This window comes from Meles meles, chromosome 21 (genome assembly GCF_922984935.1).
Source record: "Meles meles chromosome 21, mMelMel3.1 paternal haplotype, whole genome shotgun sequence".
Lineage (NCBI taxonomy): Eukaryota > Metazoa > Chordata > Mammalia > Carnivora > Mustelidae > Meles > Meles meles.
In genome coordinates, this window is record NC_060086.1 from 35,462,536 (window position 1) to 35,483,512 (window position 20,977).

A 20,977-nucleotide genomic window follows, 5' to 3' on the forward strand; every position below is an offset into this window, starting at 1 on the left:
CATCTCTGGCACAGCCCACAGAGGGGGAGCGAGGGACCATGTGAAATTTCACCAGCGGTGGGGATCAAAAGGCACCGCTTCTGATTCACCCCCACCAATCTCGGCCAGAAAGGCTCCAGTTAGACAGCGTTCTCCTAGCGCCACAGGACGAGCGTGTGGGCCCCCGCGTGCGTCCCAGCCCCTCACTTACTGTCATGCTCCTGTACTCATCTTCAAACATGTCCAAGAAAATTTCTTCTCCCTGAAAAGAGAGGAAGGGAGAGAGATTATGCATATTTCTTTCCATAAACACCAAAGTATTACAAACTCCAGCTCACGGCTGTTGGGGCCATCTGCTTCGCATTAGTGAGTTCTTATGAATCGCCAGAAAGGACGATACACGAACACGAATACACATGCTCAAACGAAAGCCCAAATATCATAGGGCACCCCTCAACATTTCTCTCTTTTCTTTTTCAAGCATGTAGAGTTAGATTCCTTCTGTCAAGGCAGTGAATTAAAACAACAAAAAGAACACCACACGTAATGAAACTATAAAAGTGCGTGAAATTACGAGTGTTTCTCCATCATCTGTGTGTTGAGAACGGGTGGAGAAACAGGAAGCCTGGTTCACGGGCCACGTTAAATCCGTGGGGCTCCCACCTCAGAAAGGCAGCATGTAATGAAGTATACTTAACGCTACAAGTACACAGCTCGTCCCGGTCATTTCTGAGGCACACCCGTGAGGCCCCACAGCTCCGCTGGGCTGTGGTGGATAAGACTCTGGCTCGGCGACTCGCAAACCAGGGGCCCAGTCGCAGCTCTGCCTCTCAGAGCCTCCCTCTGGTTCACTGCAAGACTAGAACGACAGCCCACATCTACGCGGGTCACTGCGAGGATGCGAGGGTTAGCCCAAGTAAAGTGCTGGCCGCAGGGCCTGCCACTCGGTCGGGGCTGGTAAATGCTAGCACTCGTGGTCACTATGGTCACCCCAGGATGGAGCACAGCCTGGGAAGGGGAGGGAGTGGAGATGCACCTGAAGGCACCATGGCTATTCAAACTGTCCTGTCTCTCTCCTAAGTCCTGAATCTCATTCTCTCTCTCTCTCTTACATACACACACATGCAGTCAGGACGGGAAAAGGAGCAAGTCCTTTACATAGTTTTCCAATTGTCAGAACTACAGATAAGCTTGAATACTCTTGCACGGCAATAAGAACGACGTAAGAACCACAGAGATCACAACGCTGAGAATATGCAAAAGCTTCTGAGATATTATACTTCGGGTATGACCCTTATAGGACAAAAGAACAACCTGGGTAAGGGGGAAGGGAGCTACAATTCAAATACGGCTCTCCTTAGGCTAAAGATAAATCCTCTGGGAAAATGCCTACCTATATATCTCTGTCTTTCTGGGGGTAGAGGGAACAAACTAAGAGCAGCTATCCTGGAAAGAGACCCAAAGATGACTAATGCCCTCCCACTCTCTGATGACAGAGGCTCTCCCAGTGTCTTCTGGGCTTTGCTGAGGTCTTATATTCTCGCTCAGAGGCCAAGCCCCTCAGGATGCTAACGGGAGCCTGGGATCTCTTCCCCCTTGTGTGGGGTCCCACAGTGGTCTCCCCTCATCTGGGCGTGGCCACCACGTGGCAGGTGCATGGGGTCATCTGCGGCTGGCGAGGTGGATTTCCGGGTTATAAGACCTCGTTTTCTCCCCATGAACACTGACAATCATAGCGGCTTAAAAAGCTTCCTGCAAAGAAGAAGGGTCTGGTGCATCTGCGCCTATGACTCATGGCAGTTTGCAGAGATAATGAAAGGGGCTGAATGATAACAAGATGGCAGCGCCAACACCCTTCCTCCTCCAGGGAGGTTCTCGGCGTCAGCAAAATGATGAGGGGAAACCCTGGCTATCTGGACCTGGAGAGACCACAGAGGTCAAAATCTCAAGGAGCCATGGGGCCCCTGCGAATGTGAATTAAGCCATCTCCTGCTGACAGACGATGCGCTTCCCTAAGGTATATCACGCTTGAGATATAGAGCAAAACAAAACCATCACAGCCAGAGGTTTCAAAACTAACCATCTGGAATCTGAAGAGGACATCGACAAATTCCTCGGTGACTCAGAGTCATGGAGGTCCTTTACACAATCTCACTAAACTCAACGATGAAGGTTTAGAAGCCTGTATGAGGCATCCTGGCATCAATGTCTGTAAGTGATATACAGCGTAGAATTCACGAATGCGTGAGTAACTCAAAAGTTATTTTATACGAAAAACACGATACCTCACGAACATATTGGTTTACATACGTAATTTACTCCCGTGCATGCATGTAATTTGCAATTTATGTATAGACTCATCAATCATCGATTTCACGTATCATTGGATAAGCAAACTATCACAGACTAGGGGTGAGCCCTCAGAAGGGGTTCTGCAAAGACAGGCACGGGCCGAAGCGTGCAGGGCCTGCTGCTCGGGGGTCGGACCCGGCACGTGCTCACTCAGTGTGCACGGGCACAAGAAGGCAGCACAGACTTGTGATCGGTACGTGCGCACGCCTAGATACGACGATCCTGTGTCTGTGATACACACCAAGCTGCCCTCCCCTGCGCCTTGACCACTTACCTTATAAAAATGCCGAACCAGGTGAACGCTTTCTTCTCGGGCACCCTGTTGGGAGAGGGAAGGCGTGAGGGAGGCCACTGAGTTGGGCAAGTCACCAATTCCAGAATCTGAGTGCATATCAAGCAGATGAGAGGCGGGGCTCATATCCTTCCGTCTACTAAGTGGTTTGTAACACAGAGGGAGGGAGGGAGGGAAGGAGGAGGGGCTCAAAATAAAAATGGGCAAAGGAGAGGGGACTCCGGGGGGTGACGTGGAAAGTTATTAACATCCAGTTAGGTGGGGGAAGTGGGTTATAAACTATGGCCATGGTGACTCTTACAATGTGTCAGTGTGTGCGTATCTGGAAAGACACACACCAAAGTGTCCACGATAGCTGTTCCTTTCTACCTCTGAACTCTCTAAATAAACATGGAATATAAATATATAAATATAATACATAAATCCCTCTCAAAATAAACCTGAAAAATAAGAGGGAAGACAATGAAAACTAAAAATGAGTGTAGATATTAGCACAGTAAACCATCAATATGTAAAAAGCATGCATGTGTTTGGATGTGTGTAACATTTTTCTAATGCACAAAGAAAAATAATAAAATTCTGCTTAACAAATACAGGGCCACTAACTGTCACAGAAATTACAGAAATTCCATAGTGAACAGGGCTCCTCAAGCCAGTCTCCGAGGAAGGGCTGCTCCACTGGAATGACTGGGTTGCTGGGAACCCCAGGACCTGGGCTCCCATCTAGATCTAGCATCTTTCTTCCCACGGCCGTGTGCAGAACCTGGGCAACAGGACAAGGCCCTCACCTCTAGGCAGGCCAGGTGCACGTCCTTGATGATGCAGCCTGTGCTGGTCACCACTTGTTGCTTTAGGAGCAGGCAGCTCAGCTCCAGCGTCGCCAATCGGATCTTCCCATCTACAGGGGGAAGGCAGAGTCAGCCTCGCACAGCCTGGTGGGAAGCCGTGAGACAGTGCCTTGCTTTGCCCACTTTGAGCTTAACAGGTCAGCAGATGGCCCCTCGACATCCAGTGGGGACATAGAGGGAACTCACATGCCAACCCCTTCCCAATTACAACAGAATGTTCCATCCACACTGCCCACTCCGAGTATTTCCCTGCACTCCCTTTATCAGGGGAGGGGAGGCAGGAAAAGGAGGATTACTAATTATTCCTGAAGGCTGGGAAAGTGGCCATCTGCGGTGGCATTCCTTGGCTGGGTTCCCTCCCCTTTTCAGGAACAAGCACCCCTCTTTCCTTTGGAGACTCACTGACCCCACTTTGGGTGGAGCCGGTCCCTTTGCTCTGCCCCAGGGAGGGGCCCATCACTCGGGCTGGTCTGCACGCTCTGTTCCTCCGGTCACAGTGACTGGGGTGGGGACAGACAAAGGGGCCTGTCAGAGCCAAGAAGGCTCAATTCCACAAGGCTTTGGGACCCCTGAGCAAAAGCAATTCTCCTTCTGCTGGGCTGAGGGCAAGACAGGAACAGTGCTGGGGCCGTTAATGGCCCTGAGGGCCACCAGCTTGATAATCCGCATGGGCCACCGCTGCACCCTTGCCTGCGTTTCCCACCTTTCGTCCAATGCCCACCCTTTCCACCGGACCACCCAGAGTCTGCCTCCTGAGGCGAGGCCCGCACCCCAGTAGGGAAAGGGATGTCTGGGGCTGTTGTTGGCCATCATCCTGCTGACACACAAAGTGGGACAGCCCAAAAATAGTCCCGAAAGCATTGTTCCAGCTTCTGAGTCCAGCTGTGCCTGAAGCCAGGCTCCAATGGACTCCAAGTTGCACAAGCCAGCCATTTGTTTGCATTGTTTCAGCCGGTCTGCGTGGGGTTTCTGTCGCCGGCAGCCGCGCCCTGACTAACCCACCTGCTGTGCTGCTGTGCTGCTGTGAGCCGGGCACGGTGCTAGGCACGTCGCAGACCCTCCCTCCAGGAGTCTCTGGGAAAACCCACTGCAGTGGGTGCTCTAAAGGCTGAAGTTCTGGCAGGGGAAGTGATGTGTCCAAAGTCTCACCCTGGGGGGTAGGAGACTCCAGGGGCTCTGAATGCCAAAACCCACATCAGGCATTGCTCCTAGAAGCATCTGGGGCTGCCTGACAGGTGGGCAACCTGCTCTTAGGCAAACTCCTCCCTGGGTCTTTGAGTGCACCGCTGGGGAGATGTCTCGGTGTGGAAGAGGAAGACGTCTCTAGGCCACACTCCTGAGGTCCTGGAAACCCCAGCGATCAGGATGGGCTACTGGGAAACACTCAAGGCAGATGTACCACTGCACGCCTCCCTCCCCACCCTTCCCTGCTTCGTGTGTCTGGTGGGGAGCAGGAGAAAGGGGATCACTTGCAGGGAAAGGCTGCTTGGTCTCAGCCACGGAGCTAAGCCCCCTCGGCCCAGCATGAACACTGCTCCTGTGCCGCGTGCACCCGCCTCCCAGCTGCAGCTCTCTGGGGCACAACCTCACTCCTGCTTCCCCTCCGCAGAACCCCGCTGGCTCAGCCACGAGCCCCCTGCTGCTGCCTCCAGGGAAGAGTAGTAGTGTGATCTTCCAACAAGACCTTCCTTCCTTCGCAAGCTCCTGCCAGGTGCTGACATGCCCCACTGGCCCCCTCAAGGGGCTGGCTGTCCCTCCCCACCCTGGAGGCTCCTCTCTAACATTCAGGCCATGCACTGCCTTCCCTCACCACTGGGCCACACATCCTCAAATAGCCCTCAGCCACCATCCTCAGGGATGAGCTCTGCTCCCTGCGCTAGACCTCTCAGTAGAAAACTAACCCCACCAGGTGCCCTTGGTTCTGAGCCACACCTGTCTCTCTTGCTGCCCCTTCTTCTTCCATGTGGGACCTGGCTCAGGCTCCTGTGCTGGCTCCCCCCTCCATGCCACCTGACGACACTTGCAGCGGCCCAGGACTTGGTCCCAGAAGTCCTCTCTTCTCTGCTGTGGCTTCCAGAACCACCCAAATGTCTGTGAGTCCCACAGTGTGAGCTCTGGCCCTGGCCTCCGTGAGCTCTGGAGTCTATCTCCACATGGAGTCCCAGGCCCCTGGGACTTCACACACCCCCAGCTGCGACTCCTGGAAGGCAGAAGCCACAACGGTCCTCCACCTCCCGTACCCTGGTCATTTGCCCACAGCGGCTGGCAGGCAGGAGGCACTCAATAAATATTTGTCCACGGACCCTGTTCCCCAAGCCTCTGTACTCTCTCCCCAAAGTCCCACTGGGCTTCTGGCTGCCTGGCAGAGCTCACTCCTTGTGACTTCTGAAATCCTGGCCTGCAACCAAGACCCCCACCCCTGCCCTTCTCCTGAGACCGACCTGGGCCCAAGCCCACACCGTTCCTACTGTACAGCTCAGTGGTTCTCTCTCAACCAGGCCATGTCTCCGTCGGGCCCCTTTCTGTGCCCTCGCTCACATCATGATGGCCTTTCTCACTGCCTCTACAGAGAACTGGCCTTGCTGGCAGGGTCTCTCAAGCTCCTCATGGCTGACGTTTGGGTCAGGTGATCCTCTGTCATTGGAGGCCATCCTGTGCACTAAGGATGTTCAGCGGCATCCCTGGCCCCGAGATGCCAGGAGCACCCCCTCCTCAAGCTGTGACAACCAAAAATGTCTCCAGATGTTGCCAACTGTCCCCCCGGGGTGGGGGGGGGCAAAGTTGTCCCCACTGAAGGAACACCGTACCGGCTCATTCCATCTGTTTCTAGCCCTTGTCCCGGCTGCAGATCCTCAGCCCAAACCTCAGAACTGGGCTGACACGTGTTCGACGCTGGGCATGTCTTGTACTCTCGAGAGCCCCCGATTCAAACCTTTCAGCCTTCCCTCACACACGCTCTCAGCCTGGTTCATGCTCAGACGTGGCCTCAGCCACCGCGAGAGGAAAGCTGGGGACACCGGCGCCGCTGGCCCAAGAAGGGCTGGGTGTGGAAGGAGAGGGAAGACAGGGTCCGGCACACACACCACGGCGGGGGAAAGAGGAGGAGACCCCGAGGTCAAGACGTGGCTGGACAGGACGGTATGGGTGGCCCAGGGTAGGCAGGGCCCAGGGAGTGGCTGAGACCAGCCTGTATTCCCAGAAAGGCCGGGTCTAGAGCCCCAGACTCGTGGTGCATGGTCCGGGGGCCTGGTCCCTCTCCCTCCGCTGCCCTCGTGAGCAGTCACGCCCCAGGCACCTGGTTGGGCCGCGTTGTTCATGATCCTGATCAGTCTCTCGGCCAGGAGATGGTTGTAGGTGGTCTTCTCGGCCACACCGGGCACCGGGAGCTGGATTTGCTCGAGTTTTTCAGGATCCATGCCTGGAATGCAGAATGGGACAGGCTGTCAGTGGAGTCCCCTCATCAAGGACGCTGCTCATCCCGAAAGCCGCAGTCTGGCTCCGGGATCTCCGCCATGACCGGCGCTGCTCAAAGCCCAGCTTACGGCAGACTTCTCCACGAGCGGAACTTAAACCCACATACTGAAACATGCAGTTTCTGTCACTATTGGTAAATGGGGACTCGGCAGTGCCGCACACCGGCAGTCACTGTACGAAAGAAAAAGATGTTTTAGCCAAAGACTTGACTGACGGGCTACTACCTGTCGTGGTCCGACAATGGGGGCACTGGTGTGTACTTAAGAGGTGGGGAAGACGTGCCAGCCCCAAATGGTGACAAGTTCCTGGACACGATCGGGGGCGCTCAGAACAGGGACGCCGAAGGAGTGACTTCGGCACGGTGAGCTGCCTGGCCATCCCATGCCAGCTCTGCGTGCCACCAGAGGCCACCCCGGGATCAGACACATTCCACGGTGGGGGAAACGCAGACCGAGAGGAACGGACCAGACGGAAAGGAAATTACAGTCGTGCCCAACAGTTGCACCTCAAGCTCTTGGCAGCCAACTCAAGGAGTCGGGCCCGCCACTCGAGGAGCACAGAGGCAGGGGCAGGCGCTGCACTGGGCAAGGGACAGCTCTGGCAAAAAGACATCAGGCTACATCCTGCGACAGAAAGGAGCAAATACAAAGACGCTGATAGCACGGGTCTCTCTTAAAGAGGCGAAGGAATCATTTTTCTGCCAGTAAAGCCGAAGAGCCTTCCAAAGACAAAAGCCGAGACCGGGGAGGGGCGGCCGGGCAGAAGAGAACGGAGAGCACACACGTCTGACGGTGAACTCAGGGTCGGCTCCCCTAAAGCGGAACCTGGGGGCCGGGGTGGCAGGAGGACCTGTGTGGGCTACCTCGGCAGGCCGGGTGTGGGGTGAGGGTTCCCCCAAACCCTTCTCTCTCTCCGCTAACGTGGCTCTGGAAAAAATACGCTCCCAGAAACAAACATTTCACTTGATCCAAGGTTGGAGAGCTGAATGGATTGTTTGTGCTGAAAGCACGTCTTTTCCTGTTATTCTACAAAAGGGGGGAAGGTGGCACTTCTCGGAACTCTTGAAATACGGCCCCTTGAGTACTAGATGACGCTTCATTTAGAACCTTGACAAAACAGTGGAGGAGAGCACTGAAGAGCTGACTGTCTGGATCCTAAGTGACTCCTACACACACACACACTGACGTCATAAACCATAACAATATATCTTGCTTTATTGAATTCCTTCCAACTCCGAACCAAAGGCTGAGCCATGCCAAAGAGATGACATGGGTGAGGGACGGCCTGAGGGCTCGAGCTGGGGAGCTCTCGCACGCGCCTCTCCAATGCGGCTTCATCAAAAAACCCGATTGCAGCGAAAATGTAATTTGTGGATTCTATATCCCATTTTGATGCTCCATGTCCTGCTCTGAAGCATCCTGGTTTATTAAATGTCAAGAAGGACACCAAGTGAATCTTTTTGGCGGCTGTGTCTTTTCCCAGACATGTCAACACCAGCCTCACATCTCTCTGTCCTCCTGTCTCTGGCCCTTTGGGAGCCGTCAGTCGGAGGTTCTGCGGAAAGATTGCTCCCTGGCGGGACCATCTCTCATCCCCCATCAAGGAGGCCAGTGGGAGGGGCCCAGCTGCTGGCTCCCTCAGGAATGCGGCGGTGGTCAGCGCGACTGGGACACACCGAGACTTGAACCACGTCTTCAATTTCCACATTGTGTCCCTTTCCTAGGACTGCCCCGACTCCCGGAGACTTTGTCAAAAAATGAGGAAATCTGTGGCAAAATCTCTCAACAGGAAGAAAAACACTCCAAGGTTATCTTGACCTTCAACTAGTGGCTCCACTCTCCGTGAACAGGGGGACCCCGAGGGACAGAAACACTTCCTTGAAGAACTTCACAGAACTGGATTCCAGGGCACCCGCCTCCTCTAGTTAGAAATTAGGGCCCAGAGATGCTAAGTCACATCTGCAAGGTCAGAGAGCAATTGGCAGCACAGTCAGAAGGGTTCCAAAGGTGGACAGGACCCAGCTAACTTCCAAGCGCTCTGCTGTTTGGGGGCTGACTCAGGGACCCGGGCAGGAGTCTAAGGATGAGCGAGAATCCGCCTTGAGCTGCCCAAGGAGCTCCTGCAAGGAGTATGGTAGAGTTTAGGGAGGGTGGGGGATGGGGCGCTCTGGAAGGAAGTGATGAGGCGGACGTTGGGGGAAAGGGACAGGCAAGGCTTACCTGCCAAGATCCCCGGAGGGCAGTCAGCAGGAGATGACATGATCTGGTTGTGCTCATGCCTACTCTGGAATGGTCTCCATTGCCCCCCAACCACTCAAGGTGATCTCTCTCCCTAAAACCAACTTGGTATTGCAACGCATTCTCTGTGAAGTGGACCTGACCACCAGCCACTAGGGAAACAGAAAACAGGGCCGACGCCATACAACACATGGAAAAACTTGGTTTAAAAAACAAAAACAAAAACCCTTTGCGCATCTCTGTTCTTTCCCCAAAGTTCCTCCTGGGCCAGGTGCCTCAGTGCCTCCCCCAACTCTCTTTCTCCTACTGCAGCCTCGAAAACCCCCTCTGTTACTCTGAATGATCCCATTCCCGCCCTGGGCTTTCAAGGCCTATAGAGCCATTCAAAAGCTCAAGGCGTTCTTCTGGGTCCAAACAAATTAGTGGCCGAGAGTTCTTAATGAACAAGGTCAATGTCACGATATGACAAGAATATGCATGTGACCAGGGAAACGGCACACGTGTGCATGCACACACGCGCGTGCACACACACACACACACACGTTTTTGGGCACCAAAAGGCAGGATTTTGTTGCAAGCCTGATTTTCTTTGCTAGCCATTTCCCTTGGACTGAAATAAACACTGTGGATAACATATTGTCTTATTTGCTTCAACCCTTAAGTGCTGAGCAACAGACAAATTCCAAAGAAACCCAGATGTACTTCACCGGCCTGGGAAGCTGCAGTAGGACGCTCCGACTTCCAGCAGACCACATGCTTCCTCACTGCCTTCCCACTGGGGTCAGATCCTGCTCTGTCCAAGTGACTCAGAAAGGGTCTCCCTCTGCGTCCCTTCCACCCAGCGATCACAGGGTTCCCGCGAAGGCGGGGGTGGAACTCCCAATGAATTCAAAGAATCCAAAATAGAAGGGAAGGGTGTGGCTCCCTGATGTCAGGAACCAGTTCCTAAGTTTCCCTTCTAAGGTTAGACTTCTGGATTCCGCCTCCTTAGCAGGAGGCCCCACCCAAGAGAGTGATAGAAAAGACCCAGACGAAAGCTACATGAAAAGACGTAGACAGCCACACCGGCTAAAGAGGCCACAACGGCACCAGGTGAATGATGGGCAAAAAAAAATGTGTTTTGTTCTGACCACGCGAGGTCTCCTTGGCTGTAGTCACACAAGCATGGCCAGCTCTGGAAAACTATAGACCAACTATTTCGAAAGCTAACCAGATGTTGGGCCGATTTCCAATGTACTTCTAGTTCTGATTATGTGTCAGTCGGGATCCAAAATGGTGGTTTGCCAGTTCTCTGCATGGCGAAAGCCTCCTTTTATCCTATTACCTTTCAACCCTTCCCATACCTCTCATCTGTGTTCCAGTAACTTCTCAGCAAAACAAAACAAAACCCAAAAGGCCCGAGATTCCTCTTGGGTAAACAATGATAAATGGATGGGGCAAGAGGGTGATGGGTGGGGTGAGGCAACTTTTAAGAATACCAAAGCTACGGAACTCACCCCCCTCCCTTGAGCCAGGCCTCTGCAGACTGGACAAAGGAGAGAAGGCTGCATTTGCTATTACAGATATGAACCAGAATTCATTATGTGGCCCAATTGAATCACAACGAGTGCCTTCCTCCAACTGGTCAACCCTTTCCACAGTGGGATATTCATTTCGGTGCAGCCTCTCATCTATTATGATTTACTGGAAGGCCCAAGCTAACATTTGGTTTTTATTAACATGGCTTTTATGTTAAAATTGTCTTATGATGAAAAATCTATCGGAAAGAGACCATTTCATTAGGGGCCCTGCTTGCAGGGTACAGATCTGGGGAAGAGAGGCTGAAGGTGAAGGGCAGCTAACTGCCTGCTGCCTGACCAAAACACCAACCGACCAACCACCATGAATAAGAAAAGACCCCCACCAAATAGAGACCTGTGCCCACAAGTGACGACTGGAGGACAAACCAGATAGCGGCTCAGTGCCAGGCAGTGTCCTTGGGGGGCCCCCCGGGCCCCAGGGCCCCAGACAGCAAACCTGAACTCTCCAGCTTCCTCTCCAAACCTGCTCCATGGCCCATGCTTGCTGGTTCTGGAAATGGCACCAGCAGCCACACAGTGGGCATCACCCAGACTCATCCCTTGGTGCCCTTTCCCATCTGAGCCAAGCAGGAGTCCCCTCCCCCAGCCTATTCCTCTCTTTGTCTCCCCATCTTCGAAAATGGCCCCCCACAGTTGGCCAGGGGTCCTCTTCACTCTATCGCCACATCCAATCCATCAGCTCATCCTGACTCCAGGGCCAAAACAAATCATAAACACTTTCAGTTTCCGCTGGCTCTATGGCCAACATGCTGATTCAACCCACATTATCCCTTGCTTGGACTACTGCAATGGCTTCCGCCTGGGCCTCCCACTTTCCCATTTGCAACTCTCTCCCTCACCCCCTTCATCTACCTCCATCCAGTAGCCAGACTGCTTCTTCAAAAATATCTATCTGAGCACTTCACTCTCCTACTTAAAAATACTTCAGTCTCCAGGGTGCCAGGATGGCTCAACTGGTTAAGCACCGAGCTCCTGATTTCAGCTCAGGTCATGATCTCAGGGTCCTAGGATCAAGCCCCGTGTCTGGCTCCATGCTGAGCGGGAAGTCTGCTTGAGATTCTCTTTCTCCCTCTGCCCTTTCCCACTGCTCTCTCTCAAACAAATACATAAATCTTAAAACAAACAAACAAGCCCTTTAGGGTTTCCCACTGCACTTGGAATAAAATCTAAATTCCTTTTCATGGCCTTCAAGGCCCCCTGAGATCTGGGCCCTGCTCACCTGGTCAGTGCTTCACTTTGCTTGGCCTGCTGTCTGCTCCTCAAACCAGTGAGCTCTTTCCCACCTCATGGCTTTCGCACATGCTGTTCCCTTCGCCTCATGCCCCAGATCTTGGCAAAGGGGACTTCTTCTCACACCCTTCAGACCTCTGCTGAGGGCAGAGGCAGAATGCTGATGGCATTCCTTGAGGCAGCGTCCCCAGGCGCCAGCTAGTCACCCCCACACCCCACCAGCACGTGACCTGGTTTCGTCTCGTTTGCTTGTACACTTGATGGAGGCTTGTTCCAGCAACCACGGCAATGCCTCACATGCAGTAAGTGCACAGCACATACCTGTCGAACGACAAGAAAGCCCTTTGGTTTCACCACCTCAACACTGCCCATACCCGGCCCTATCTTTCCATCTTGCCCGTCTTCTGGCAGAACCGTTGCGCACCCTGTCAAGGGACACAGAGAGGTCCGGTGGGCTCCCGGCTACACTGACCTTCAGCATCCCTGACGCAGCCTGTGGGATACAGTTCACCGTCACCGCCCACCCGTTCTCTGCCCACGGGCGCCAGCCTGCCCATCTCTCAGAGCACAGTCTGCCCACCATCACACACCACCCACCCGCCCAACGAGCGGACTGCGATCCCAGCCTCAGTGGGCTGGAGTTCACAGCCCCGGGGCTGAGCGCGCTGCCTGGCACGCAGCGGGACACACATGAATAACTGAGTAACTTCAAGCACAAATTCTTCATGATCGACGCAGTCTTTTGGAACCAAAGGCGATTTCAGACGAAGCCGTCACTTTCAAAAGAAGGTAGACACGGAAGCCACGCAGATTGCACAATGCTTTCCTGCCTGAACAACCTTCAGAGCTCCCGTGGTGCTGGAATACCATCAAAGCTCCTCGCTGCCACGCGTCCCCGCCATGTGCCCCGGCTCGCCGGTCATGCTGCCTTCACCTCCCACCACTCTCGCCTTGCTCCCTCACAGCAGCCACGCTCACCTCCCTGAAAATATGAGTTTGGTTCACCACTGGGTTCTTAATATTAACCACAGTGCCTGGCAGCGAGTATGTGAGGCTTCTAGAAATCTCTGTTAGAAGGCTGAGTGAGTAAATAAATGAGCAGCACTAGCGTGAAATGGAAGAAGGAATTAAATTCCCTCAATTAGACACTTCTACTCTTTTAAGAAGAAACCCCCTTAGATGTCGAGGAAGAAGAGAAGGAAGAGGACAGGGAGGGGGCCATGCTGCAAGAAAGAAAGGGAGGCTCTCCCCACAGGACCTCGGGAGGCTGGTCCCTCCGGGATACAGCCCTGAATGAAGGAGCTGCGGTGTGCGAGGACTTCCCTCCTGGGTACCCAGGAAAGCCAGCCACCAGAATGACACAGAATTCACCCACGTGCCCCTTGGCCCTCTGGAGCCTGGCATTGTCTCCTACAAAGCAGAACCTTCCCAGCTGAGGGCCCAAGCACAGGCCACCATAAAGGGTGGCCAGAGGAGCTGCCATGCGCCTGAGAGGTGACCAGTCCACACACTGGCTGAGCGCTGGCCGGGGGCCAGGTGCTGAGCTGGGTACTACAGAGGTCCATCCGGAGACACATGGTCTCTGCCTCTAGAGACCGAGCAATCCAGGATGGGAGAAAAAAAATGGAGAGAAAAAGAGCTATAAAAAGTGCCACAGGAACTCCATGGAAATTAAAAATGTCTGGTTTTTGTTTTTTTTTTTTTAATTTTATTTACTTGACAGAGAGAGAGAGATCATAAGTAGGCAGAGAGGCAGGCGGAGAGAGAGGGAAGCAGGCTCCCTGCTGAGCAGAGAGCCCGATGCAGGGCTCGATCCCAGGACCCTGGGATCATGACCTGAGATGAAGGCAGAGGCTTTAACCCACTGAGCCACCCAGGCGCCCCAAAATGTCTGCTTTTCAAAGGACATTCTCAGCAAATGAAAAGACAAACCACAGACTGGGAGGAAATCTTAGCAATACTCAAATGATAAAGGATTTGTATCCAGAACATATATAAAAAACAACACAAAACTTGCAAAACTCAACAATAAGAAAATGAACCATCCATGAAAAACGGGCAAAGGATTTTCAGTAATACTGCCCCCCCCCAAAGAAAACATGCAGGATGGCAAATGAGGCACACAGAAAGAAAGTCAGAATCATTAGTCATGAGGAAAATGCAAATTAAAATCACAGTAGGACACTACTACATGTCTGTTAGAAGGGCTAACATTGAAAAGATGGCCAGACAAGTACTGGCAAGGGTGTGAAGACACCAGAACATTCATAGACTGCTGATGGGATATAAATTATACAGCTACTTCAGAAAAAAATTTGGCAGTTCCCCTTCCTTCCTTCTTCCCTCCCTTTCTTTCTTTCTTCTTTTTTTTAAAAAAGTAGGCTCCACACCCAATGTAGAACTTGAATTCCCAACACAGAGATCAAGACCTGAGATCAAGAGTCAGATGCTCCAGTGACCAAACCACCCACGAACCCCTTGGAGTTTTTCTTAAAAACAAACAAACTGACAGTCATCAGATGATTCAGCCGTCCTATTCCTTGGTATTTACCCAAGAAAAAAGGAAATATATGTCCATAAGAGACTTGTACATAAGTGTTCCGAGTAGTCTATGCTTAAGAACTGGAAATAAGCCAAATGCCCATTAACAGATGAATGGGTAAACAAAATTGTGGTACATTCACAGGGTGGACTGTTTTCAACGGTAAGAAGAAATGAACCACTGATAGACAGGACATCATGAATCTCAAGATAATTACGAACATTGAAAAAAGCCATACGAAAAGAAAAAAAGTACATATTACCTAATTTCATTTACATAAAATTCTAGAAAGGGCAAATGAGTCTACAGTGACAGGGAGCAGCCCAGTGTTGTTTGGGGAGAAGGGTAAGAGCAGACAGGGAGGAGGGGAGAAAAGGGGCAGGAGGGAGTGTCTGGGGTGATGGATATGTACTGTCTTGATTGTAGCGGTGGTTTCAGGGGCGTATACAAGTGTCAAAACTGATCAACGTGTACACTTTTCAACGTGTGTAGTTTATTGCATATCGATTAGTCACAATAAAACTTTTTCAGTTAGGATGGGTCTCGGCCAAGATGGACTGGATTTACCCTCTTGAGTCAAGCAACTAGAAAACAAGACAAAATACATCAAACGACGATCATGACACGCTGGGCAGGGCAGCAAGCAGCACAGCGGGGTGCCGAGTGAGAGAAGGTACGAAGGCAGTGGGCGCAGGGACCGCTTCAGTTCACAGGCCAGGAAGAGCCTCCAGGTCTCGGCAGAGAGAGAGAAACCACCAACAAAGGCCACTGTCTCTGAGATGAGAAGGCAGAGTTTGGAGCTCAGATGGGCGGAGTGACTGGAACTGAGAGGAGGGAAGACCGGCGAGGGGGAGGACCGGAAAGGAGGGGGCTGTAGAGAGAGCTACAGAGCGGTCCTTTGAGGCGTTAGCTAAGTCCTGCTCTGTGTATGCATGAGAGGGAAGGGAATGACCTTCAGGAACAATCCCAGGCTCACACAGCCTGAGAAGGGTTCCCGTTCCCAGCAGCCAGCATGGAAAGACCACCCACCCGTGGCCCATCAAGTATAATCCTCAGAAAGGGACAGCCTCAGTAGTGGGGCCAAGTGAGCCTGAGACTAAAGGCCGTTCTGGACCAGCACCAGCAAAGCTTATAAGCCTCGAAAGGATCAAACTGATTCCAAGTAACTTAACCGTGACCCAGGACAGAGTCCAAAACCCAAACAGAAGAAAAATCAATTAAGAGAAACACAACTAGAAATTACACAGACGATACAACAGACAAGAATAAATCAAAGGGAGATTATAAAATATTTTAAACTGAATAAAAATAAAACCATGTATATCAAAATGTATTGCATGCACCTAAAAGCAACACTTAGATGTATAGTGTCAAACTCTTATCCCAAAAGAAGAAAAGTTTAAAAATCAGTGAGTGGTACGGGAAGGTCGGTATGACAGACGGAAAAGGAATGATAGCACAATGGAATTGTTTTTTAAGATTTTCTTTACTGGGGCACCTGGGTGGCTCAGTGGGTTAAGCCTCTGCCTTCGGCTCAGGTCATGATCTCAGGGTCCCAGGACTGAGTCCCGCATCGGGCTCTCTGCTGAGCAGGGAGCCTGCTTCCCCGTCTCCCTCTGCTGCTCCCCGCTGCTTGTGCTCTCTCTCCTTCTTTCACTCTCTGTCAAGTAAATAAATTCTTAAAAAAAAAAAAAAAAAGATTTTCTTTACTTATTTGAGAGAGATAAAGCAAGAGAGTGAGGGCGGTGGGGGCAGAGGGAGAGGGAGAAACCCAAGCAGACTCCACTGTGAGCACAGAGCCCAACTTGGGGCTCCATCTCATGGCCCTGAGCTGAAACCAAGAGCTGGATGCTTAACCACCTGGGCCACCCAGGCAGCCCCAGCACTAGGGAATTCTTGGTTGATGGAACTACTATAATGTCTCCTGATTATGCTGGTGCTGACCAAACCCATACCTGCGCTAAAGTTCATACAACTGCACACAAAAAAAGATTAATGTCACTACACATTAATTAAAAAATAAACTAATTACTTAAAAAAAATCAATGATCTCAGCTTCCATTTTAGAAACTACAAAAAGAAGAGTGGATTAAATCTGAAATAAGCAGCTGAAGGTAAACAATAAAGGACAGAAATAAAATATAAAACTAAAAAAAAATAGACAAAAATCAATGAAACCAAAGGACAGTTCTTTGAGTATGAGCAAAATAAGAAATTGTTAAATCTCCAGCCAAACTGATCAGGAAAAAGCAAACGAATACCTAAACAATCGATACCATGAGATAGAATGGGGACATCCCAACAGATTGTACACACATTACAATGATAATAAAGGAATATAATGAACAAATTTATGCCAATAAATTTGGTAATTTAGATGTGATGACAAATTTCTTGAAAGACACAAGCTATCAAACCTCACACAAAAATAGATAAAGCTTAGGGGCAGGTGGGTGGCTCAGTGGCTTAAAGCATCTGCTTTTGGCTCAGGTCATGATTCCAGGGTCCTGATATCAAGCCCCGCGTCAGACTCTCTGCTCAGCAGGGAGCCTACTTCTCTCTCTCTCTACCTACTTGTGATCTCTGTCAAATAAATAAATAAAATCTTAAAAAAAATAGATAAAACTTCATTAACCTTATATCTTCTTAAGAATCTGAGTAGTTGGGGCGCCTGGGTGTCTCAGTGGGTTAAGCCTCTGCCTTCAGCTCAGGTCATGATCCCAGGGTCCTGATATCGAGCCCCGCATCGGGCTCTCTGCACAGCAGGGAGTCTGCTTCCTCCTCTCTCTCTCTGCCTACTTGTGATCTCTGTCTGTCTAATAAATAAAATCTTAAAAAAACAAAAAAATCTGAGTAGTTAAAAACCTTCCCTCAGAGAAAACTCTAGGCCCAGATGGATTCAGTGGTGAATTCTACCAAACATTTAAGTAAGAAATAATACCGACTGTATAAAAACTCCATATAATCCAGGAGTAGGAAACACTTTACAATTTATTCCACAAGGCAAGCATAACTCTGAAAGCAAACAGAATGAGAGAACTACAAGTCCATAAACCAGTACCACTCTCGAACATAAATGCAAACATTCTTAACAAAATTCTAAGCAAATCAAATTTGGCAAGGTATGAAACGTGCCCGCCACGTTAGATGGTACCAACCCAAAGTGGTATCACCTGAGGGGATCAGAAAACACTTCCTGGAGAAGGTGACTCCTGAGCAGACCTTTGACAGGCGAGCAAAATATCAAGAGGTGGTGACCTTGGGGGAAGGAAAACGGCAGGAGGAAACACAGATGAATACAAGAAGGTAGAACACTAGGCCGGACCAGGAGCCATGTTGGCATTGACTGCTGTGGCTACCAGGCTTCCAAGGAAGCTCCTGTCTTTGGGAATAGTCCCAGACACAGGGCTGAGGCCTCTCGGGCCAAGTCTGTGCTATGTGACCCTGACCCCCAGCCATAAATGCATGTTCCAGAGTCAGACACACCAGTGAGCTGGAACAGCCAGAATGTGAAACCTGAACAGAGACAGACTCCTAGCCCGGTGTCTGCTGGGGCCAAATCTACCTTGAGGGAAGTCCCTGGAGCTGGTTGGTTCCTGTCCTTCCCTCAGCTTTTCAGTAACTTCTCAGATCCTGGGAGCTGCCCCAGGGGGCCTTCCTGTAAACTTTCCCTTTTATTTAAGTTAATGAGAAGTACTTTCTGTTGCTTCTAACCGGAAGAACTTCAAAGAGTTCCGGGAGTACCATGCCAGCATCCCCAGGTTCCTCTCTGTGAAAGAGTTCTATCCCTAGATAAGAATGTGAACCCAGAGCCAAGGGTCTGTGAAGGGAAGTCGGACGAACAGATCAAGTTGGCATGGTGGGTGCCATCTGGACACTCAAGATAGGCAGAGGAGGGCGGGGCTTAAGGGAGAGAAGAAGGCACGGAGGGTTTCTGAACAGAGGAGGAACATGGTCAACACGGTCTAACGGAGGATCGCCAGGCAGTGCTATGGAGGATGGATTATGAAATGGCCGCACCTTTGACCCCCTGAGAGACTGGGATAACGGCCCCTGGACTGCTCTGCCCGGATCTCTCCTGTTCTCCTGCCTCCGGTTCTCACCTCCAGCATCTAGCTTAGGACTGGGTACCAAGCTGCACTCAGTTAAGTTCTGCTGATCAGACAAGCTGAAGAGGGAGCACTGACAAAACCCGATGACTAAATGCTGGGATCAAAGGAGGGAAGGAACAAAAGGTCACGGCGGTTTCAACCTTGGCTGGCAATTTCGACTGAAGCAGAGATGGCAGGAAATGTGATGCAGACGGGGCATACTGAAGGGGGACGAGCACAGTGTTTCAAGGTGGTACTGAGACACCTGGGTAGGAGCCTCCGGTAGGCACCCAGCAGACAGCACAGAAGTCAGGGGCCAGGGAGTGGTGGGCGATCCCTGGCTGGGCGTAGGTCAGTCTCTTCTAGTTTTGTTCCCACCCAGAAACTGAGGCCTCCTGTGTGACATGCACCAGGCCAGGGGCTGGAGGAAAACGTCAGCAGGATTCAGAGCCCACTGGGCTCCTTTTAGAGGTCTCAAGCCAGGACTACGGAGCTGGATGTGAGCACAATGACTTAATGTGAGAAGAGCCATCACGAAGGATCCTAACCACAGTGGGAAAAGCCTGGAAAGAGTTTCAGGTCCATTCAATAAGGGGATGATGGCAGAATAAATGATGCATAGACAAAGGATTAAAAAGAACAAGGCAGGGGCTCCTGGGGGGCTCAGTCGGTTGAGTATCTGACTCTTGATTTTGGCTCAGGTCAGGATCTCAGGTTTGTGAGATCAAGCCCCGCACTGGGTTCCATGCTCAGTACAGCATCTGCTTGAGACTCCCTCTCTCCCTCTCCCCTTTCCCCTGCTTGTTCGCTCTTTCTCAGGTAAAATCTTAAAAAACGAAAAAGAACAAGGCAGTTCTCTGGGGATAAGGAATGATGTGCAGAAACATGAAGATGTGAGAAAAACAGGACAGGTACAGACAATGAGGGACACCTCTACTCATGTTTAAGTAGGGACAATTGTAGAAAATAAAATCACATATACTCATACTTGGGTTTCCATGGATATCTTTCTTTGTTTTTAAGACTGATGTATTTGGGGTGCCTGGGTGGCTCAGTGGGTTAAAGCCTCTGCCTTCAGCTCAGATCATGATCCCAGGGTCCTGAGATTGAGCCCCGCATTGGGCTCTCTGCTCAGCGGGGAGCCTGCTTCTTCCTCTCTCTCTGCCTGCCTCTCCCTCTCTCTCTACCTGCCTCTCTGCCTACTTGTGAAATCTGTCTGTCAAATAAATAAAATCTTTAAAAAAAAAAAAAGACTGATGTATTTATTTTAGAGAGAGAGGGGCAAGAGCAGAGTGGAGGGTCAGGGGAGAGGGAGAGAGGGAGAATCCCAAGCAGACCTGAGCATGGAGCCTGACTCGGGGCTTGATCTCACGACCCCAAGATCATGACCTCAGCCAAAACCAAGAGCTGGACACTTAACCGACTGAGCCACCCGGGAGCCCCTGCATGGATTATCTTTAAAAAGACACACAAGAGAATACTAAGATGAACCACCTTAAAGAAGAGAGTGGAGTGGAGGGCAGGGATGGCAGGCGAGGCTTTTTTCCGGTATATTCTTTATCCACTGGCCCACTTATTTATCAGGATTAGTGATTTAAGAACGACTATTTATTATGCTGAGTGCCTTTTAAGTGTCTCTAGACATAGGCTGTCTAGTAAAACCCACCTCCACCTACCTCCCAATTAGCTTATGAAAAACCTACTAAAACATCGCAGGGTCTCATCCATGCCAAGGCCAACTCTGGACAGTGGCCAGGAAGAATGTTCTCGATTTCTCCTCTGAAGAGCTTCTGATGCGGGGGTTTCAGAACGTGCCCGTGTCGAGCCGGGCGGGGGCATATACCAGCGGCTGTCCCCAGTGAGGAAGTGAGGGAACGAATCTTCACCAGGTCTGTCAGCCCCGCAGGTCTCTGGTCCTGACCACTCTGCCTCCACAGGGGAAGCCAGAGAACCACACCTTTCTCCAGAAAGGAAACCTGCGCTTCCACCCAATCTGCCCAGAGTCTATTTTAGCCCTCGACCCAGAGCTTGAACATCAGCTATTATAAATAGCAAAACCAAGATTACAATTTGACTGATTTCAGTTCTGACGTTAGGAACAGGGGTCGGAGGTAAGTCAGCCGTAAAAGCCAGGGGTCGAAAGAAAACCACATCGTGAATGCAGTCATACTGGGTTAGACAGTCACTTGGACCTTCCCTCCCACCCCACCCCACCCCTGCTGCCTGAGTAACCAATTCCTGTGGCTTTGGTCTGTACTAAAGTACCTGAGAAATTCTAACAAGGCCAAAGAGAAGTTTTGTGGGAATTTGCCAAAACCAGAAAGGACATTCCTCAAGGAAAGTGGCTTCCTC

At 51.2% G+C, this 20,977-nt stretch overlaps 1 protein-coding gene across 5 annotated transcripts in view; it reads right to left on the minus strand.

The window, feature by feature from the left end:
* CLEC16A (C-type lectin domain containing 16A) overlaps positions 1 to 20,977 on the minus strand; it is a 204,891-nt gene that overhangs the window by 109,620 nt on the left and 74,294 nt on the right. For all 5 annotated transcript variants that reach the window (XM_045993100.1, XM_045993098.1, XM_045993099.1 and 2 more), the window contains 4 exons: positions 6,767 to 6,889; positions 3,412 to 3,521; positions 2,606 to 2,650; positions 191 to 241 (listed from right to left, as the gene is read on the minus strand). In XM_045993100.1, the coding sequence (XP_045849056.1) occupies positions 191 to 241; positions 2,606 to 2,650; positions 3,412 to 3,521; positions 6,767 to 6,889 (329 nt within the window). The remainder of the gene's footprint in view (positions 1 to 190; positions 242 to 2,605; positions 2,651 to 3,411; positions 3,522 to 6,766; positions 6,890 to 20,977) is intronic.